Below are 19,250 nucleotides of genomic sequence, written 5' to 3' on the forward strand. Positions count from 1 at the left end.
CATCCAGGGCCCCTTCCACCTGTGAGGCACGCGTGGCAACCACCGCGCCACCCGAGCGGGTTGTTTGTGTCAGGCTTGCCTGTGTGTGTATGTGTGGACAAAGTCCCATCGGTGAGCACCTCCGGCAGGCAAGGCTGCGTTGGCTGGGCCATGTAGCCCGCATGCCTAGCCACCGCATGCCTAAACAGCTTTTGTTCGGCCGGATCGAGGGGGCTAAACGGGCGCGGCACGGGCTAGAGAAGAGATGGAGTGATGTGGTACAGGAGGACGTGGAGCTGAGTGGACTTGCCGATGACTGGTACCAGCGGTGTCAAGATCGGCCTCAGTGGAGGAGGCTCGTGAAGGACACTACTGGGCAATTAGAGGCAGTCGCCCTCCAACAACAACAGAGGGCGGAGGAGCGACGCTCACAACAACGAGCGGAGCGCCGGGTGACTAAAGCACAGAAAGTTGGCACGGTAGGGGGCACAGGTGGTGCATTAGCCAGTCATCTCGGTCATCGCTCAGTCGACCCGTGGCACCTGGGTCTGGCCCGTGACCTCCTGCCAGCGGGCGTTCGACACTTCACGTGGCCTCAAGGTGCACATGGCCTGGCACAAGCGTCGTGGTGACGTCACCGCCACTTAGTGGCGAATGGCGGTTGATGTTGTTGTTGTGGGGAGCGGTGGTGCAGTGGTTAGCGCGCTGCGCTACGAACCCGGCGATTCGAATTCGATTCCCGCTGGTGATGATTATCTGAACCGGTCCTGGGCCTCCCCTAAGTCGACTCGGTCTCAAATGAGTACCTGGCGCGGTGTGTAAACATCGCCACTGGGGAGACAAAGGCGGCCGGGCGTGGTGCTGGCCACCCACCCCCTCGTGTGCCATTCCGGCCTTCATATGCGCTCGCTAACAGCACTTGCCCCTACAGTCTGTTTGGGCTATACGGGGGATCTTTGTCTTTGTGTTTGGCTGTTAGCCGGCTTGCCTGATGCAAACAACCATGGAAGAAAAACCACGCCATGGCATGGATCCTGCGAATGCTTTTCAGCATCCGCCTGACGTTGGGCGCACAAATAAAAAAGTTTGGTTTTATAAAAATATGTTTTCGTATCCTTCCCCCATCCCCCCGTGACAGATGGACGGACGGCATTGACAACAATAGCGACGCACACGACACGCACACACACGGCAGCGCGGTTGCTTTAATTAATCTTTATTACGGCCAAACAAGGATCAAGGACAACAACAACCAGGATCCCGCTGTAGAGCTGATCCCGAGGGCAGATTGAAGGCGCCACACCTTCGGGCAGCGGCGGAACCCTCGCGGTGGCGCCGGTGCGGTGACCGGCAACAACGAACGGACCGCGAAATCCGCTTCGAAGGAGGAATCGTCGCGCTCGCCGCGTAACGGCACCGGCGCCACCACGAACGGTGCCGCGCTACGTCAGGTGGCAACCAACGGCGCTCGTGGATTTCCCACCGCTCGCCGCCACCGCCGCAGCCACCACCACCGCAGCTCAGCTGCCCAGCGTCATCTTGTCGAAGAGGTACTCGCCCACTCCGGCCTGCGGCACGCCGAGGCGCTTGAGGTTGGTGATGTGCTCGCCCAGCTGCTTGATGGCGTCCACCTGCTCCTCCAGGTAGTGGCTCTCGATGAAGTCGCACAGCTGGCGAGGGGGGGGGGGGCGAGAGGGCGCTTCGGTTGAGCATCGCAGTTCATCGGAGGTTCGCTCACCCCCCCCCCCCGGCCCGGCCCTCCTTCGTTATTCAAGTCATGAGGGTTCGTTGTTGGTTTCTTTTTGGTTAAGCCAGGGGTGGGGAACGTATAAGGCCCGCGAAATCATTTGGGTCTGGCCCTGCCAAGGCAACCGCAGGCGGGACTCGAAATTCAATGAATCTAGGAGCAAACCTAGAAAAGCAGTTGCGAGTAGCAACATCATCAATAGCAGCTAACATCACACGCCTCGCCAAAGAGAAGCGGTTCCAGCCATCGCATTAGAGGCGAGTTACTTAAATGTTTGACCAAATATAACACGCGAATTTTTAAGTTGATAATTTTGCGTGACCCGCGAATGATGTTATAAATATCCAAATGGCCCTTGGCAGAAAAAAGGTTCCCCCACCCCTGGGTTAAGCAATGAGGTCACTACCCCCCACGCCTTCCCCAACCCCTCCCACCCCCTGAGACCCTAAATGAAGATACAGCGAGCACTTTGATCGCAGTAGTAGGAGTGACAATCGTCGTGCCAACGTGCTGGCGGCCAGTGACCCGCGTGCTCACACGTGGGAGCAAAACCGGGCCACCACCGGAGAAAACAACTCCCACGCGTGCGAGGGGGACAAACAACGTATCCCACTCAGGTGGGCCATGTTAGAAATGAGTCTGCACATTGCCACACCTGTCAACCCCTTATCAGTGCCCCCTAGCTTATTACAGACCAATTCAGAACATATTGGTCACCCCGCGCACCTTGTAAATCTCAACGTTCATCCCACAAAGTCCCATCGCAAATAGAGAAACACAAACAAAGACAAACACAATGTTGCCCGTATTGAGACGGCTGTACGCCGCATGGACCTGAAAACTCAATTCCCCTGTACACGAATACGGGGTAAACCGTATGGGTTGACAGCTGTGTTAGTCTGCACGTTGCTGGGAAGGAAACGAGGATCATAGGCTATAACTACCGCCTCCACCACCCCTTTGGCAAGCGTCTTAGTGTCGTCTGCGGCGTCGCGAGCGTACCTGAGGGTCCTTGTTCTTGTCGGCGAGGGCGTGCAGCTCCAGCAGCGCCTGGTTCACGCTCTTCTCCAGCTGAAGCGCCAGCTGCAGCGCCTCAAGGCCATTGCCCCACTCGTCCCGGTCCGGCTTCTACACTCGTGGCACGCGACACCGCCATCGGCCGCGGTCACAGCTCTGTCCACGCGAGTCCGTGGCTCGCTGTGGCAGTCTATGGTCATCTGAGTGAGCCTGTGGGTCTCCTGAGTGAGTCTGTGGGCCTCTGAGTGAGTCTGTGGGTCTCTTGACTGAGCCTGTGGGTCTCCTGAGTGAGTCTGTGGGCCTCTGAGTGAGTCTGTGGGTCTCTTGACTGAGCCTGTGGGTCTCCTGAGTGAGTCTGTGGGCCTCTGAGTGAGTCTGTGGGTCTCTTGACTAAGCCTGTGGGTCTCCTGAGTGAGTCTGGGCCTCTGAGTGAGCCTCTGAGTGAGTCTGTGGGCCTCTGAGTGAGTCTGGGCCTCTGAGTGAGTCTGTGGACCTCTGAGTGAGTCTGGGCCTCTGAGTGAGTCTGTGGGCCTCTGAGTGAGTCTGTGGGCCTCTGAGTGAGTCTGTGGGTCTCTTGACTGAGTCTGTGGGTCTTTGAGTGAGTCTGTGGGCCTCTGAGTGAGTCTGTGGGCCTCTGAGTGAGTCTGTGGATCTCTGAGTGAGTATGTGGGCCTCTGAGTGAGTATGTGGGCCTCTGAGTGAGTATGTGGGCCTCTGAGTGAGTCTGTGGGCCTCTGAGTGAGTCTGTGGGCCTCTGAGTGAGTCTGTGGGCCTCTGAGTGAGTATGTGGGTCTCTGAGTGAGTCTATGGACCTCTGAGTGAGTCTGGGCGTCTGAGTGACTATGTGGGCCTCTGAGTGAGTCTGGGCCTCTGATTGAGTCTGTGGGCCTCTGAGTGAGTCTGTAGGTCTCTGAGTGAGTCTGGGCCTCTGAGTGAGTCTGTGGGCCTCTGAGTGAGTCTGGGCCTCTGAGTGAGTCTGTGGGCCTCTGAGTGAGTCTGGGCCTCTGAGTGAGCCTGTGGGCCTATGAATGAGCCTGTGGGTCTCTGAGTGAGTCTGTGGGCCTCTGAGTGAGTCTGGGCCTCTGAGTGAGCCTGTGGGCCTATGAATGAGCCTGTGGGTCTCTGAGTGAGTCTGTGGGCCTCTGAGTGAGTCTGTGGGCCTCTGAGTGAGTATGTGGGTCTCTGAGTGAGTCTATGGACCTCTGAGTGAGTCTGGGCGTCTAAGTGAGTGTGTGGGCCTCTGAGTGAGTCTGGGCCTCTGATTGAGTCTGTGGGCCTCTGAGTGAGTCTGTAGGTCTCTGAGTGAGTCTGGGCCTCTGAGTAAGTCTGTGGGCCTCTGAGTGAGTCTGGGCCTCTGAGTGAGCCTGTGGGCCTCTGAGTGAGTCTGGGCCTCTGAGTGAGCCTGTGGGCCTCTGAGTGAGTCTGTGGGCCTCTGAGTGAGTCTGGGCCTCTGAGTGAGTCTGTGGGCCTCTGAGTGAGTCTGTGGGCCTCTGAGTGAGTCTGTGGGCCTCTGAGTGAGTCTGGGCCTCTGAGTGAGTATGTGGGCCTCTGAGTGAGTCTGGGCCTCTGATTGAGTCTGTGGGCCTCTGAGTGAGTCTGGGCCTCTGAGTAAGTCTGTGGGCCTCTGAGTGAGTCTGGGCCTCTGAGTGAGCCTGTGGGCCTCTGAGTGAGTCTGGGCCTCTGAGTGAGTCTGTGGGCCTCTGAGTGAGTCTGGGCCTCTGAGTGAGTCTGTGGGCCTCTGAGTGAGTCTGGGCCTCTGAGTGAGTCTGTAGGCCTCTGAGTGAGTCTGGGCCTCTGAGTGAGCCTGTGGGCCTCTGAGTGAGTCTGGGCCTCTGAGTGAGTCTGTGGGCCTCTGAGTGAGTCTGGGCCTCTGAGTGAGCCTGTGGGCCTCTGAGTGAGTCTGGTCCTCTGAGTGAGCCTGTGGGCCTATGAATGAGTCTGTGGGCCTCTGAGTGAGTCTGGGCCTCTGAGTGAGCCTGTGGGCCTCTGAGTGAGTCTGGGCCTCTGAGTGAGTCTGTGGGCCTTTGAGTGAGTCTGTGGGTCTCTGAGTGAGTCTGTGGGCCTTTGAGTGAGTCTGTGGGCCTCTGAGTGAGTCTGTGGGCCTTTGAGTGAGTCTGTGGGTCTCTGAGTGAGTCTGTGGGCCTCTGAGTGAGTCTGTGGGCCTCTGAGTGAGTCTGTGGGCCTCTGAGTGAGTCTGTGGGCCTCTGAGTGAGTATGTGGGCCTCTGAGTGAGTATGTGGGCCTCTGAGTGAGTCTGTGGGCCTCTGAGTGAGTCTGTGGGCCTCTGAGTGAGTCTGTGGGCCTCTGAGTGAGTATGTGGGTCTCTGAGTGAGTCTATGGACCTCTGAGTGAGTCTGGGCATCTGAGTGAGTCTGTGGGCCTCTGAGTGAGTCTGGGCCTCTGAGTGAGTCTGGGCCTCTGAGTGAGCCTGTGGGCCTATGAATGAGCCTGTGGGTCTCTGAGTGAGTCTGTGGGCCTCTGAGTGAGTCTGGGCCTCTGAGTGAGTCTGTGGGCCTCTGAGTGAGTCTGTGGGCCTCTGAGTGAGTCTGTGGGTCTCTGATTGAGCCCGTGGGCCACTGTGAGTGAGAAGGCCGCCTCACCTTGATGTCCTGCAGCACGACGCGGCCGCCACGCTTGTTCTGGTACTCGAGCAGCTTCTCGGCGTGGTCGCGCTCCTCGTGTGACAGCTCCTTGAAGAACTTGTGGAAGTTCTTCAGGGCCACGTCATCGCGGTCGAAGTAGTAGGCCTAGCGGGTCCGGGAGTGGAAATGTGGCACCTGTTAAATTTACCTGCTGCCTGGTTCAAGACGAGCACCACTCTCATACCGTGTCAACCCATAGGGGTTACCCCGTATTCTTGTACAGGGACATTGAGTTAGTGGCGTACAGCCGTTTCAACACGGGCAAAAAAATGTGTCTATTTGTTTGTGTTTCTCCCTTGTGATGGGGCTTTGTAGGATGAACGTCGAGGTTTCTAAGGGGCACGGGCTGACCAATACGGCCTGAATTGGTCTGCAATAAGGTAGGGCACTGATAAGGGGTTGACAGATATGCACTCTGGACGGGTTTCTACATTCAGTACCTCATCAGCAGAGTCGGGCTCGCTTGAACCCACGTGATTGCGCTCGAGTCAGACCGAGTAACAACGGCCTGATGTGATTGTCTATTTATTCGTGACAATATTTCACCTGATAATTGTTTTTTTACCCTTTTATCTGGCAACAAAACTGACACCTTTTTTTACGAGGAGTCATGTTTGCATAGACCACAATACCTGCAGTCATAATGCAAACAAAAAACATTACTTTGATAATGTATGTACTGTCCTTGAAGTTGATTGGTCCACACCCGAGACAGCTTTCCTTAGAGCCTAGTCTCACATGGGTTGCACCAGATGACGCCAAAAGGCGCACAACTCAAAGACAATGCACCATCATAGTATGAGAGCCCGGGGTAAGCATTTACACCATTGGTACCTCGTTGAAAAAGGTGTCAGTTTTGTTGCCAGATAAAAGGGTAAAAAAACTATTATCATATTTTTTTACTGGCAAATGAGGTACCAATGGAATATTTCACCTGCGACGCTCTTTACCAAGCGAGCTGTTTCACCTGAAATGATTGCCCAGATGATAATATTTTTTATACACATATATGAAAATGTAACCGCACAAAGCAAGCAACGCAAAATGGAATCGTCCCGGGCCTTGGCTGTGTTGCCAAACTGATTGCGCCACGACTTTCGTGAACGCTGGCAAGCCGGCCCGATAACAGGCCGCAACCGAGATGGGGAGTCGGCAATAGATTGGACATTCGTGGCCGGAGGGTGGCATTTCGAAAATCGTCCGGTGAGGCTGCCAACTCGGGAGTGCGGGAGAAGCCCTCTGCCGTTGCATCTGCGACGACGCAATTCCTGTTTATACCCTCCGCAGTATGGTTCCCTCTAGATTTGAAGTTTTCGTGACTTGCAGGGGTCCATACTCTTTGGTTCTTTCGGTAAAGTCACGTAGGTAAAAAATGAAATGAATTAAATCATGACGTTTCGGGCGCAACACAAGCGTCCGTCATCAGGTGGGACAACCACAGCAAGAAACAATTGCTGAAGTATGGTTCCCATTGTCCGCGAGAATCCATGACTTTCGATACGGTTTCGAATGATGCGCCAAAATCAAAGATCCCCCGTGTAGCCTTAGCAGGCTGGTGAGCAGAGGGCACGGCAGACGAGGGGGTGGGTGGCCAGCGCCATGCCCGGCCGCCTTTGTCTCCCCAGTACTTATATATACATACACACTGAAACTAGGTACTCATTTAAGGCTGAGTTGACCTAAGGGGAGGCCCAGGACCGGTTCAAATATTCGTCACGGGTATTGAACTCGGGTGGCGGGGTTCGTAGCGCAGTCCGCTAACCACTACATGAGTTTTCCCCACACACATAGACACACACACATAGACACACACACAGACACACACACATAGACACACACACAGACACAAAGATACACACACACATAGACACACACACAGACACACAGACACACACACACAGACAGACACCACTCACAGACACATAAACATATAGACACACACAGACACATAGACACACACACAAACACACACACAGACACATAAACACACACAGACACACAGACACACACACACAGACAGACACCACTCACAGACACATAAACATATAGACACACACAGACACATAGACACACACACAGACATACACACAGACACCACTCACACACAGAGACACATAGACACACACACACAGACACACCACTCACAGACACACACACACACACAGACACCACTCACAGACACACACACAGAGACACACACACAGAGACACCACTCACACACACACACAGACACACATACAGAGACACACACACCACTCACAGACACACACACAGAGACACCACACACACAGAGACACACACACACAGACACACCACTCACAGACACACACACACACACAGATACCACTCACAGACACACACACAGAGACACACACACACAGAGACACCACTCACACACACACACAGACACACATACAGAGACACACACACCACTCACAGACACACACACAGACAAACATGTAAAGACACACATGTAGACACACGTACCTACATTCGCATAGAGACATACGCTAACACACGGACACGCAAACACATCCACAAAGGTAAAAATAACACACACACAGACACAAAGGGACACGCGCGCACGCGCGCGCGCGCACGTGCAAATCGACCTCGGTGTCGTCAGGTTTCGGAGCGCCATGCCGCTAACCGCTGCACCGCCGCTCCCCGTCGCAAGCGACACGGGTCCGCGTGTCGCTTGCGACGGGTCAGGGATCCGTCTGTGGCCTCCTCACCATGGAGCTGTAGACGTAGGAGGCGTAGAGCTCCTGGTTGACCTGCCGGTTGATGGCAGCTTCCACCTCCTGGGTGAAGTTTTGGCGAACCTGGGACGTCATCTTCGGTCAGCTGAAAGGGCAACAGCAGGCGAAGGAGATCACAGGAGGAAGTTCCGTTCAAACACTGTTGAAGCTAGAACCCGTGGTCCCGTGATGATATGCTGAATGCACGAGACGCTGGTGGCTTATATAGTCCGTGAAGGCGTAGGGAGGCTGAGCCAAGTCACGCTCAGCCCAACCTACTCACACTCACAGCCCAACCCACTCACACAAACCAGCATACTCCGGCTGATTGATGATGCAGCACTCACTGAGTCACTCACTGACTGGCGCTCGTTGTCTCCTGGTTACTCTTTCGTCGCTACTACCATGAACTCGCTCTATATACCAGATACTGCCTGTTGAGTTTCATCAACCACGCTGTGTTCAACAACCACTACCACCACACTGGAGGCTACAACAAAACACCCACCCACTCACTCATACATCCACCCACTCATCCAACCACTCACTCACTCATCCAACCACTCATCCATCCACCCACCTACTCATCCACTCACTCAATCATCCACCCACCCACCCACTCATCCATCCAACCACCCACCCACACACTCACTCATCCATCCACTCACTCATCCACCCACCCACCCACTCATCCATCCAACCACTCACTCATCCATCCACCCACTCACTCATCCAACCACCCACTCATCCAACCATCCAACCACCCACTCACTCACCCACTCACCCATCCAACCACCCACTCACCCATCCACTCACCACACTGCAGGTCACAACGCTTCTCTGCGTCTTCTCTCGCTCTGCTGCACACTGGAATTCCTCCTCCCATAATCATCATCATCATCTCGTCCCTCCAAGCTCTTACAGCAACAACAACCTTGCTCAATTCCAGACACGTGGTACGCGCTTATCTATTAGAACTGCGACATTGCTGTTTGTCCCTGGCCGTTTGTTCTGTGCTTGGCAACTGCGTAAAAGAAATATAATAACCGGTCCACAAAATGAACTCTTACCACCTGACACCTGGGGTCGCCACCTTTTTCACGGACAAAAACGGGACAAGTGGCAACCGCAACTCCCTTCCAGCGTCACCACCACCACCACACAAAGTCGCCTTCCTTTCGCAACCACAACGCCGTCGCCACCCGTTCTGTTGTTGTCATTGTGAGTCTGTGGCTCTCCAATGGGGTCTTTGTGTGAGTCTGTGGGTCTGCGTGGGTCTCTGTGAGTCTCTGTGGGTCTCCGTGCGAGTCTGTGGGTCTCCGTGCGAGTATGTGGGTCTCTGTGGGTCTCCGTGCGAGTCTGTGGGTCTCTGTGGGTCTCTGTGCGAGTATGTGGGTATCTGTGGGTCTCTGTGGGTCTCCCTGCGAGTCTGTGGGTATCTGTGGGTCTCTGTGGGTCTCCGTGCGAGTCTGTGGGTCTCTGTCGGTCTCTGTGCGAGTCTGTGGGTATCTGTGGGTCTCTGTGGGTCTCCCTGCGAGTCTGTGGGTCTCTGTGGGTCTCCGTGCGAGTCTGTGGGTCTATGTGGGTCTCCGTGCGAGTCTGTGGGTCTCTGTGGGTCTCCGTGCGGGTCTGTGTGTATCTGTGGGTCTCCGTGTGGGTCTGTGGGTCTCTGTGGGTCTCCGTGTGATTCTGGGGGTCTCTGTGGGTCTCCGTGCGAGTATGTGGGTATCTGTGGGTCTCCCTGCGAGTATGTGGGTCTCTGTGGGTCTCTGTGTAAGTCTCTGTGGGTCTCCGTGCGAGTCTGTGGGTATCTGTGGATCTCTGTGGGACTCCCTGCGAGTCTGTGGGCCTCCTGTCCGTATTGGTCAGCTCGATGGGTGTTGGGAGCGACAAGACCGTTTCACATATCACGCGACGCCGCTGACAGCCGTGATTGGATCGCTGCCAGTTCACTGTTTTAGCGGCTTTGCCGTGCCAGCAGAAGACGTGAGCTCAGCAGAGGCGCGCTCATTGTTTGGTTCAAAGGTTCAAAGTAGCGCAGAACGGTTAAACTTTGGACCCTTGGCATGACCACGCGGGCCAGGCCTGTCAATCAACTGCTGAACGAGAGACTCCCACGTCGCTCGGGAGAAGGGCAGTCTGACCATACTTCACCACGCTGGTCGACGCGGTTTCAAGGTGAAGACAGTGGAGAGGAGAGGACGGAACTCAGGAACAATGTCTTTATCTGTCATGAGCGGATGTTGGTCGCGCCTGGAAATCGAACTCAGGTGACTAGGCTCATAGCAGGATTGTTAACATCGTTTTTGCTCGAATGGTAACCACGTAAAAAAAAAACGTTGAACCACATTAATAAAAAACCGGTTAACAGTCTCCCGCACATATATTCATGTCCATAGCAGTAAATACGAACAACAAGTTCCGCTTTTAACTGGCTAGCACGTAACTGGATTTGCAAAGCAGAGGTCGCAGATCTGATTCGATCTCCCGTAGCGCGGCCGTCTGAGTCGATGTCGCAACGGGGTCGCTGAAACACGCCCCCAGGGGCCCTCCAACCTGCGTCTGCCGCTGGGACCAGCCGTGAATGGGTGACGGCATCCGAAGGGCAGGTCACGTGCGGTGATGGTGAAGGGCGGCTGGGACGCCCTCCGATTTTCAACACGTCCGGTCCATACTCGTTTGGTTATTCTTGGTTCTTTCGGTAAATTCACGTAGAAGGGAAATAATAAAATAAATATTAAACAATAAAAATTCTCACGGCGTTTCGACTGCAACGAAAGCAATCATCATCAGCTGTGAAATCCACAGCAAGAAAATTAGATTTTTTTCTTCTTCAAATTTTCGTGTGATGCGCCAAGCCTCGCCTCCACAATGCTGGACTACATGAATAGCCACCACTGCTCCGATAACAATCTCACGGGGGGTTTTTTGTTGTTGTTGTTGTTGTGGCGACGTGACGAACCGTCTACGAAGTTCCTAGAGCGTGCGTGCGTTTCTGTGACCCACGTGGTGTCCCCCATCGTGCTCTCTCGCGCACTGCTGAGCTCTTGCGTCACTCCCCTGGACGTTGTCCACGTGTCTGAGCCATGTCAACAAGCTAAAGGAGCCGCCCTGAAATCTCCTCTCTTGCACCACTGTTGATGGAAGGGCCTCCACTACAGGGCGCTCCAGAGAGCCATTCTAGACCGACTTTATGTTTTATTAGACAAGGTCCCACTAAATTTCGATTTAAAGCTTCCGTGACTGCAGGGATTCATTTTCTTGGTTCTTTCGGTAAAGTCACGTAGAAGGGAAATGAAAAAATAATAAAAATAAAACATAATAAAAGAAATATTTTTTTTAAAATATTTTTTTTTATTTAATAACATTTAAAAAAATGTTTTTTCTTTTATTATGTTTTAGTTTTATTATTATATTATTTCCCGTCTACGTGACTTTACCGAAAGAACCAAGAAGATGAAGGCCCACTAAGCTGTATATTTGTCAGAAGCGCACTGGCCACAAATGATAGCTCAACGAAGTGGCGTATTACGTGCAAGTTGTACAGCAGCCAAACACTCTGAACGCACGTTGTTCATAGATGTGGAGGGGAAAATCGGAGGACCCGGAGAAAAATCCACGCGACCACGGGGAGAGCATGCAAACTCAAAATGTACAGGCGGCATGGTCGGGATCAAACCCGCGACCTCCTGCATACCAGGCGAGAGAGTTAACACATTCCTGCAGAGGGAGCTGGTAGGGACGTTGGGTTGCTCGGTCAATGGCCAGGGTCAACGGCGGCGTGGTGTATTCCGCAAATATGCCCGACTGTGAGGGCGGGCACAAGCTGGCATGAGTAGGTTCAACGTTGAGTTGTATAAGGGCACCACGGGGTGACCAGCCCCTCCCCACCCAGCCCCACCCCTCCCACCCCCCACCAGCCCCACCCTCCCCACCCAGCCCCACCCTCCCCACCCAGCCCCTCCCCACCTTCCTTACCCAGCCCTTCCCCACCCTCCCCACTCAGCCCCTCCCCACCCTCCCCTCCCCACCCAGCCCCTCTCTACACGACGGACGGACACAAGAATCCCCTGTGGGCTGGTGTAACCAGGAGGTTCCTCCCAGTAACATCTCCTAGCCACCGTGGCGCCCACCGTAACTCCAGAGCCCCCCCCCCCCCCCGAACAGGGCACTTTTGTCCACATTTTGGGGAGGCCTTCAACAGTGGCTAAATCGCGACAGACGCTGATGATGATGATGCTACTGGCTGTATGCATGTCACGCCGAGGTCATCCAGCGCCGGGTAGACTCAGACAGAGACCCATAGACTCGTACAGAGCCCCCCCCCCCTCCCAGCAAATGCCAATGGTGGGCTGGAGGCGTCTTCATTTCCACGTCAGCCAGCGACTCGTTGACCTACCACCCCTCCCCCACCCCTCCTCCACCAGGTGTAACTTGCTCGACCGGACCCGGCTGGTTGAGCTCAGGCCGAGCGCGGCCACGCGTCTCGCGACTCGGGCGCGTTCGTCGAAGCCGGGACGGAGTCGCTCTGAACCAGAGGTCGCAAACGGGTTTTGATTCCTTACCCATACCCGTACCCGGCCGCACCAGGGTCGCAAACGGGTACTCGTATCCGTACCCGGCCCCTACCCGTACCTGGCCGGGTACGGGTAGGGGCCGGGTACGGGTACCTGTGTGCGACCTCTGGGATGAAGCCATGTTGCAGGCGCGGGTGGATTGATTCTAGGAACTTGAATTGTGAGAAGAGACAAGACGTTGGGAAGTGAATGACAAACGGTTACTCACCAGTGACTCACGGCCTACCCGTACCCGGCCGTACCAGGGTCGCAAACGGCTACCCGTACCCGGCCGGGTACGGGTAGCCGGGTATCGGGTAGGGAACGGGTATCGGGTACCCGGTTGCGACCTCTGCTCTGAACACAGCTCCCCTCGCGGTAGCCACTCGAGAGCAGAATGTGAACATCTCATCAGTCACGGGGCTCAACGGGGAGGGTTCGTAAATGTTCAAGCTTTGCGAGGTTGGTCAGCTGTGTCCACTCTTTCACCAGGAACATCCCTGGACACCCTTGCACAACGAAGTTGGATTTTCGAAATTTGCATTGCTTTTTTAAAAATTATCATTACTTACGGATAATTCACCTGAACCCCCCCCCTCCCCTTGGGTTTGGAACATCACATTTACGAGGCGGTGACCGTGAGGCAGTGTTGGTATGTGGGCCTCTGTGTGAGTCTGTGGGTCTCTGAGTCTGTGGGCCTCTGAGTCTGTGGGTCTCTGAGTCTGTGCGTCTCTGAGTGAGTCTGTGGGCTTCTGAGTCTGTGTGTCTCTGAGTGAGTATGTGGGTCTCTGTGTGAGTCTGTGCGTCTCTGAGTGAGTCTGTGGGTCTCTGAGTCTGTGGGCCTCTGTGTGAGTCTGTGCGTCTCTGAGTGAGTCTGTGCGTCTCTGAGTGAGTCTGTGGGTCTCTGAGTCTGTGGGCCTCTGAGTGAGTCTGTGCGTCTCTGAGTGAGTCTGTGGGTCTCTGAGTCTGTGGGTCTCTGAGTCTGTAGGCCTCTGAGTCTGTGGGCCTGTGTGTGAGTCTGTGCGTCTCTGAGTAAGTCTGTGGGTCTCTGAGTGAGTCTGTGCGTCTCTGAGTGAGTCTACGGGTCTCTGAGTCTGTGCGTCTCTGAGTGAGTTTGTGGGTCTCTGAGTCTGTGGGCCTCTGAGTGAGTCTGTGCGTCTCTGAGTGAGTCTGTGGGCTTCTGAGTCTGTTGGCCTTTGAGTCTGTGCGTCTTTGTGTGAGTCTGTGCGTCTCTGTCTGAGTCTGTGCGTCTCTAAGTGAGTCTGTGCGTCTCTGAGTGAGTCTGTGCGTCTCTGTGTGAGTTTATGCGTCTCTGAGTCTGTGGGCATCTGAGTCTGTGGGCCTCTGAGTCTGTGGGTCTCTGAGTGAGTCTGTGCGTCTCTGTGTGAGTCTGTGCGTCTCTCTGTGAGTCTACGTGTCTCTGCGTGCGTCTGTGGGTCACTGCCCAAGTCTGCGTCTCTGCACGAGCCTTTGGATCCACCGCTCAACCACGCGCCCATCCACTCGCCAGCCCACCCATTCAGCCACCCGCCCGCCTACTGGTTGCGTAAGAAAGGCCCTGAACGCTTACGGCGCTGAGCTCCGTGTCGCCGCACCTTACGTGATGGCACGACGAAGCAAGCAGGCGATGCTGGCCTTGCTCATTTTGCCACCGAGCGCGTGCGTGCCGCTTCGCACGCAACGCACGCGCACGGCGCTAGCCATGTGGCTGTCGCCAGCGGTGCTAAAGGTGCCGTAAAGTGCAGAGGAGGGACAAAATGTTTCGTGTTTGGTTTACAGCGACCGTGGGATGCGGGGTGGTGGTGGTGGGGGGAGTGACAATGTCCCGAGGATATGAACGGCGGTTTTCGGACGAAAAAAATGTTTGCGTGCGCCAAATAGCTTTCGAGTTTTTCTGGGTGGCCTCGGGGATGGATTCGCAATGGCCACGTTCACCGCAAAGGGGGGTTAGCACGAGAGTTGCTCTAACTGGTAACCGCGAGAAGATTACCGGTTAAATTGGTTACCGGTTTGCCGCACGTGTGTATTTGTTTCGCTTGTACGGTCTAACCAGACGGAGGAGAAGCCTCACTCTTTATCAGGAGTACCCTGCCAAGTTTGCGCGGAAGGCGGGGGGAGGCGAGCCATGCGGCTCTTGACTCGGGTGCAACCGCAACAAACAAAACACGTGAACAAGAACACATCTCAAAGTGACTACGCGCAACAGAAAAATCCAGGAAATTGGTAACAATTTTGAAGGATCCGTCACCCATAGACTCGCACAGAGACCCACAGACTCCCAGAGCTAGGAGCCCGGGGAAGAGGATTGGGGGGAGGTGTTGGAGGGAGAGAGGTAAAGGGTGGTCGCGGGGGCTGTTCGTGCATGTTGCGTAGCTCCACTCGGGATGTTCGTTGACGATATTTTCTCATGATAATTGTTTTTTTACCCTTCTATCTGGCAACAAAACTGACACCTTTTTTTACAAGGAGTCATGTTTACATAGACCGTAATACCTGCAGTCGTAATGCAAACAAAAACACAACTCTGATAATGTGCACTGTCCTTGAAGTTGATTGGTCCACACCCGAGACAGCTTTCCTTAGAGCCTAGTCTCACATGGGTTGGACCAGATGACGCCAAAAGGCGCACAACTCAAAGACAATGCACCATCAGAGTATGAGAGCTCGGGGTAAGCATTTACACCATTGCAACCTCATTTGCCAGTAAAAAATATGATAATTGGTTTCTTACCCTTATTTTTTTACCCCGTTTTTTACCCAATGTCTCGCGTGGGCACGAGGGAGACCACGGCGAGTTTGAGTCGCCGCCTTCTCTGCAAAGCGCGCGGCTCCCACGCCTCGTGGTTTCACGAAGGGCCCTTTAACGGCCTCCAGACGATGGCGCGGAAGCGTCAGGGGTCACCGTCAGGGGTCACCGTCAGGGGTCATCGGCAAACTGCGACGTTCCCACGGCAGTGAACTCCCCCTGGTTCCTGGTTCGCAAATGTGGGGGTACAGCTAGATGGGGGCCGGGTGGCTCAAAGATTCAGAGACGCCGAGGCGGGCACCGCTGAGATCCTGGGTTCGAATCCTGGGTTCGAATCCTGGGTTCGAGCCACCCAACATTGCACCGGGTTCTCAATGGTTAGCGGGTTGATGGTCTCCGCCCGGTCACCGGTGACTCGCATAGAGACCCATAGGCTCACATAGACTCACATAGACTCACTTAGACTCACATAGACTCACTTAGACTCACATAGACTCACATAGACTCACATAGACTCACATAGACTCACATAGACTCACATAGACTCACATAGACTCACATAGCAACACGCAGATGTATAAACTGGGGTTGTTAAACACCGTAACCACATCGTAAAACGGCGTTAAAAAAATTAAACATCAACGTACGACCCTGCGTGTTTGTGCGTCTGTTGTCTGTTTGTCACGGAGCGCCGGGTGGCTAAAATTCAGCAAGTTGGCACAGCAGGGGGTACTGGCGGTGCATCTGTCAGCCATCTGAGTTAGTCGACCCACAGCACCTGGGTCTTGTCCCGTGAGCTCGTGCCAGCGGGCTATTCGGCACTTCACGTGATCGTCTCAAAGTGCACCTGACCTGGCACAGGCGCCGTTCGTGACGCCACTGAGCAGCGAACGGCGGCTGTGGCCGTGGTCGTTGTCTGTCGCGGTGTGTCGGTGATGCGTCGGTGAGCACACCTGCCTAGCGGAGGCCGTGGTTTCATTGGCGCGTGACAGTTACAACAACAACAACAACGTGAAACTACGATTGCTGCTCCGAGTTAAAGACATCTGCGCGATTTCTACCTTGTGCTTGAATGTGCGTTCATACCCCTCGTATGTAGTACACATGTCAGGCACACGATGTTGAAGTAATGTAGCTTGCAGATGATGTATGACAGGCGCCTCTCGTCGTTGTTGAGTTATTCGCACAACCGTGAAACAGCGCGAGTTTGATAAGTTAATTGGTGCTATTTTTTGTGCACGTTATTACTTTCCCAGCATTAGCTTTAAGGATGATTTTTTTTAATTTTAAATTTACCGTATTAATCGATGAACCTTCGCGAGCACAATACAGTCCGGTCAAAATCAGTTCCGTCGCAATACGTCCTGGGTCACGCTTCCATTGCGAGTACAATTCACTGATGACCAAATGGGGCACGTTTCTGAAATCCCATCCAACTCTGTCCACCGAGCGCGATGAATGGGTGCCCCTGCAGTGCGTGAATTGGCATGAAGTGCGTGTGGTGGGGAAAAGCGTGGGTACTTCCGCTCTAGTCGAGGCCCTTCCCCCAGCAGTGGCGCGAAGCTGGCACCTGCAGGGGCTGTGCCTTCACCCTCAACTGAGACACGAAGGCACCACGTGGGGGGACCGGATGGGCTCCGTGTTGGTGCTGCGAGACGGCTCCCGCTGCCCAATCAGAGTCGATCGGTGCCATTCGAGGCTCACATTTCACGGGAAAACGGGCACCGGTCTCTGAGTTTTGGAGTGATAATGCGAATGGTTAGCGGCTCACTGCTTGTCGTTTAAATCCAGGATACGCACAGAGGTGCATCGATTCGCAGAGGCTTGTAGGACGAAATAGGTTCATAGATGCACACAGAGACCCATAGATTCTCAAAGAGACTCATTGGATGAAATATACCTGATGACGCACACAGAGACCCATAGATTTTCATATAGACTCATAAGATGAAATAGGCCCATACAGAGACCCATAGAATCTCATAAACTAATAAGATGAAATAGACTCATAGAACCATACAGAGACCCATATAATCTCATAAAGACTCATAATATGAAATAGACCCATACAGAGACCCATAGAATCTCATAGACTAATAAGATGAAATAGACCCATAGATGCATACAGAGACCCATAGAATATCATAGAGACTCATCGGATGAAATAAACCCACAATTGCACACTCTCACCCATAATTCTCATAGAGACTCATCGGATGAAATAAACCCATAAATGAACAACGTGACTCCATAGTTGGCAGGCAGAGAAGTTACCGGCTGACAACAGCCCCCACTAGTATAATGACAGTTTTGCAAAAAAAATCGTTTCGTAATAAGTTTGAGCTCTTTGAGTCGGCGCGATTGAAATCACGCGACCTTCCCCCGCACTTGCAACTCAGTAACGTGTTGTTGTTCTTGATGTCCTTTGACTCATTTCTTCCACATTCGACATCCTAACCCATGCACGTGCTCACACCCCCCCCCCACCTCAATGCCGATAAATGCTTGGCCATGTAGCTTTGGTTTTGCGTGGCTTGCACATTTGAGGATTTCCAGTTTTGTCGGAGTTGTGCCGATAGCTACTCGAGACCTGCCAAGTCAGCACAAACGTCTTCATCGTGGTTTGACGGCTGGCGATGAACACGCACACACGCGCATATTTCACACACACACACACACCCACATACGTGTATTTCACATACGCTTATGTGCGTGTGTTCAACATGAATGTGAAATACACGTGTTTGTGTGTGTGTGTTCAACCGCAGCACGAGTGTAATACTCACTATATATTCTCTTAGTTTTTTCGGTAAAGTCACGTAGATAAAAAATGAAATTAAAATTAATAAAAGTAATAATAGAAATAAAATAATAAAAAAATCACGACGTTTCGGAGGCAACACAAGTCTCCGTCATCAGGTGGGACCGTCACAGCTAGATTTGCTGTATCAAGTGAGGCAGGGATTCCAAGATGCAAGTTCTTTACCGAAAAAACTAAGAGTACGAATCCTTGCAGTTACGAAAGCTTCAAATCTAGAATGTAATACTCACTCTTAACCCATGTTGATGTTTCAATAACTTAATTTTCACTTGAGTGGATTAAACAAAAAGTTATTTGTGTGAGCCAACTTTCGTTCAATTAAATGTGGTTATTTCATCATTATTATTAAATATTAATTGTGTTTGTACGCTGTGCACCATTTCTCAGAGGTGTGGAATCGAGTCATGTGACTTGGACTCGAGTCAGACTCGAGTCATGAATTTGATGACTTGCGACTCGACTTGGACTTGCATAACAATGACTTTGTCCCACCTATGAGATGTGGACTCGAGTCATGTGACTTGGATTCGAGTCAGACTCGAGTCATGAATTTGATGACTTGCGACTCGACTTGGACTTGCATAACAATGACTTTGTCCCACCTCTGCCATTTCTCCTGTAAATCACTTTTTGTGCTCGGATCTCGATTGAGTTGTCTCTGGTCGGATTTGTATTTTGTCGCTTTCGTTCTGATGGAAATTAATTTTGTTATTTTTGGTCTGCTTGCTATGCACTTCAACGCTCTACTTTCTAGGCTATTGCTGTTGCCATGTTGGAGGCTCCGGTCAGCCTCTATTAAAACTCTGGTCATCTCGTCTGAACAAAAAAAATTCAACTTGAAACCTCACGTCAAGTTAATTTAGCAGGTGGCGACGACTTTCGGGGTGCGGGGGACGGGCCTTCATCCAGCAGCGGATCGACCATGTCCGACGGTTCGTACAGCAGTCCAAGTGCACTGCTGCCACCTGACGGCGAGAAGGCGCGATTCGCCGCAGATTGAC

General features: G+C 53.3%; 1 protein-coding gene across 1 annotated transcript; it reads right to left on the minus strand.

The window, feature by feature from the left end:
* Nucleotides 1-1,179: 1,179 nt before the first annotated feature.
* LOC144942292 (ferritin heavy chain B-like) lies at nt 1,180-8,333 on the minus strand. Its single transcript, XM_078869062.1, has 4 exons — nt 8,121-8,333; nt 5,344-5,490; nt 2,729-2,854; nt 1,180-1,649 (listed from the first exon to the last, which is right to left on the minus strand). The coding sequence occupies exons 1-4, from the start codon at nt 8,220-8,222 to the stop codon at nt 1,500-1,502; spliced, it is 525 nt and encodes a 174-aa protein (XP_078725188.1). The 5' UTR covers nt 8,223-8,333; the 3' UTR covers nt 1,180-1,499.
* Nucleotides 8,334-19,250: the final 10,917 nt, after the last annotated feature.

This window comes from Lampetra fluviatilis, chromosome 27 (assembly GCF_964198595.1).
Source record: "Lampetra fluviatilis chromosome 27, kcLamFluv1.1, whole genome shotgun sequence".
Lineage (NCBI taxonomy): Eukaryota > Metazoa > Chordata > Hyperoartia > Petromyzontiformes > Petromyzontidae > Lampetra > Lampetra fluviatilis.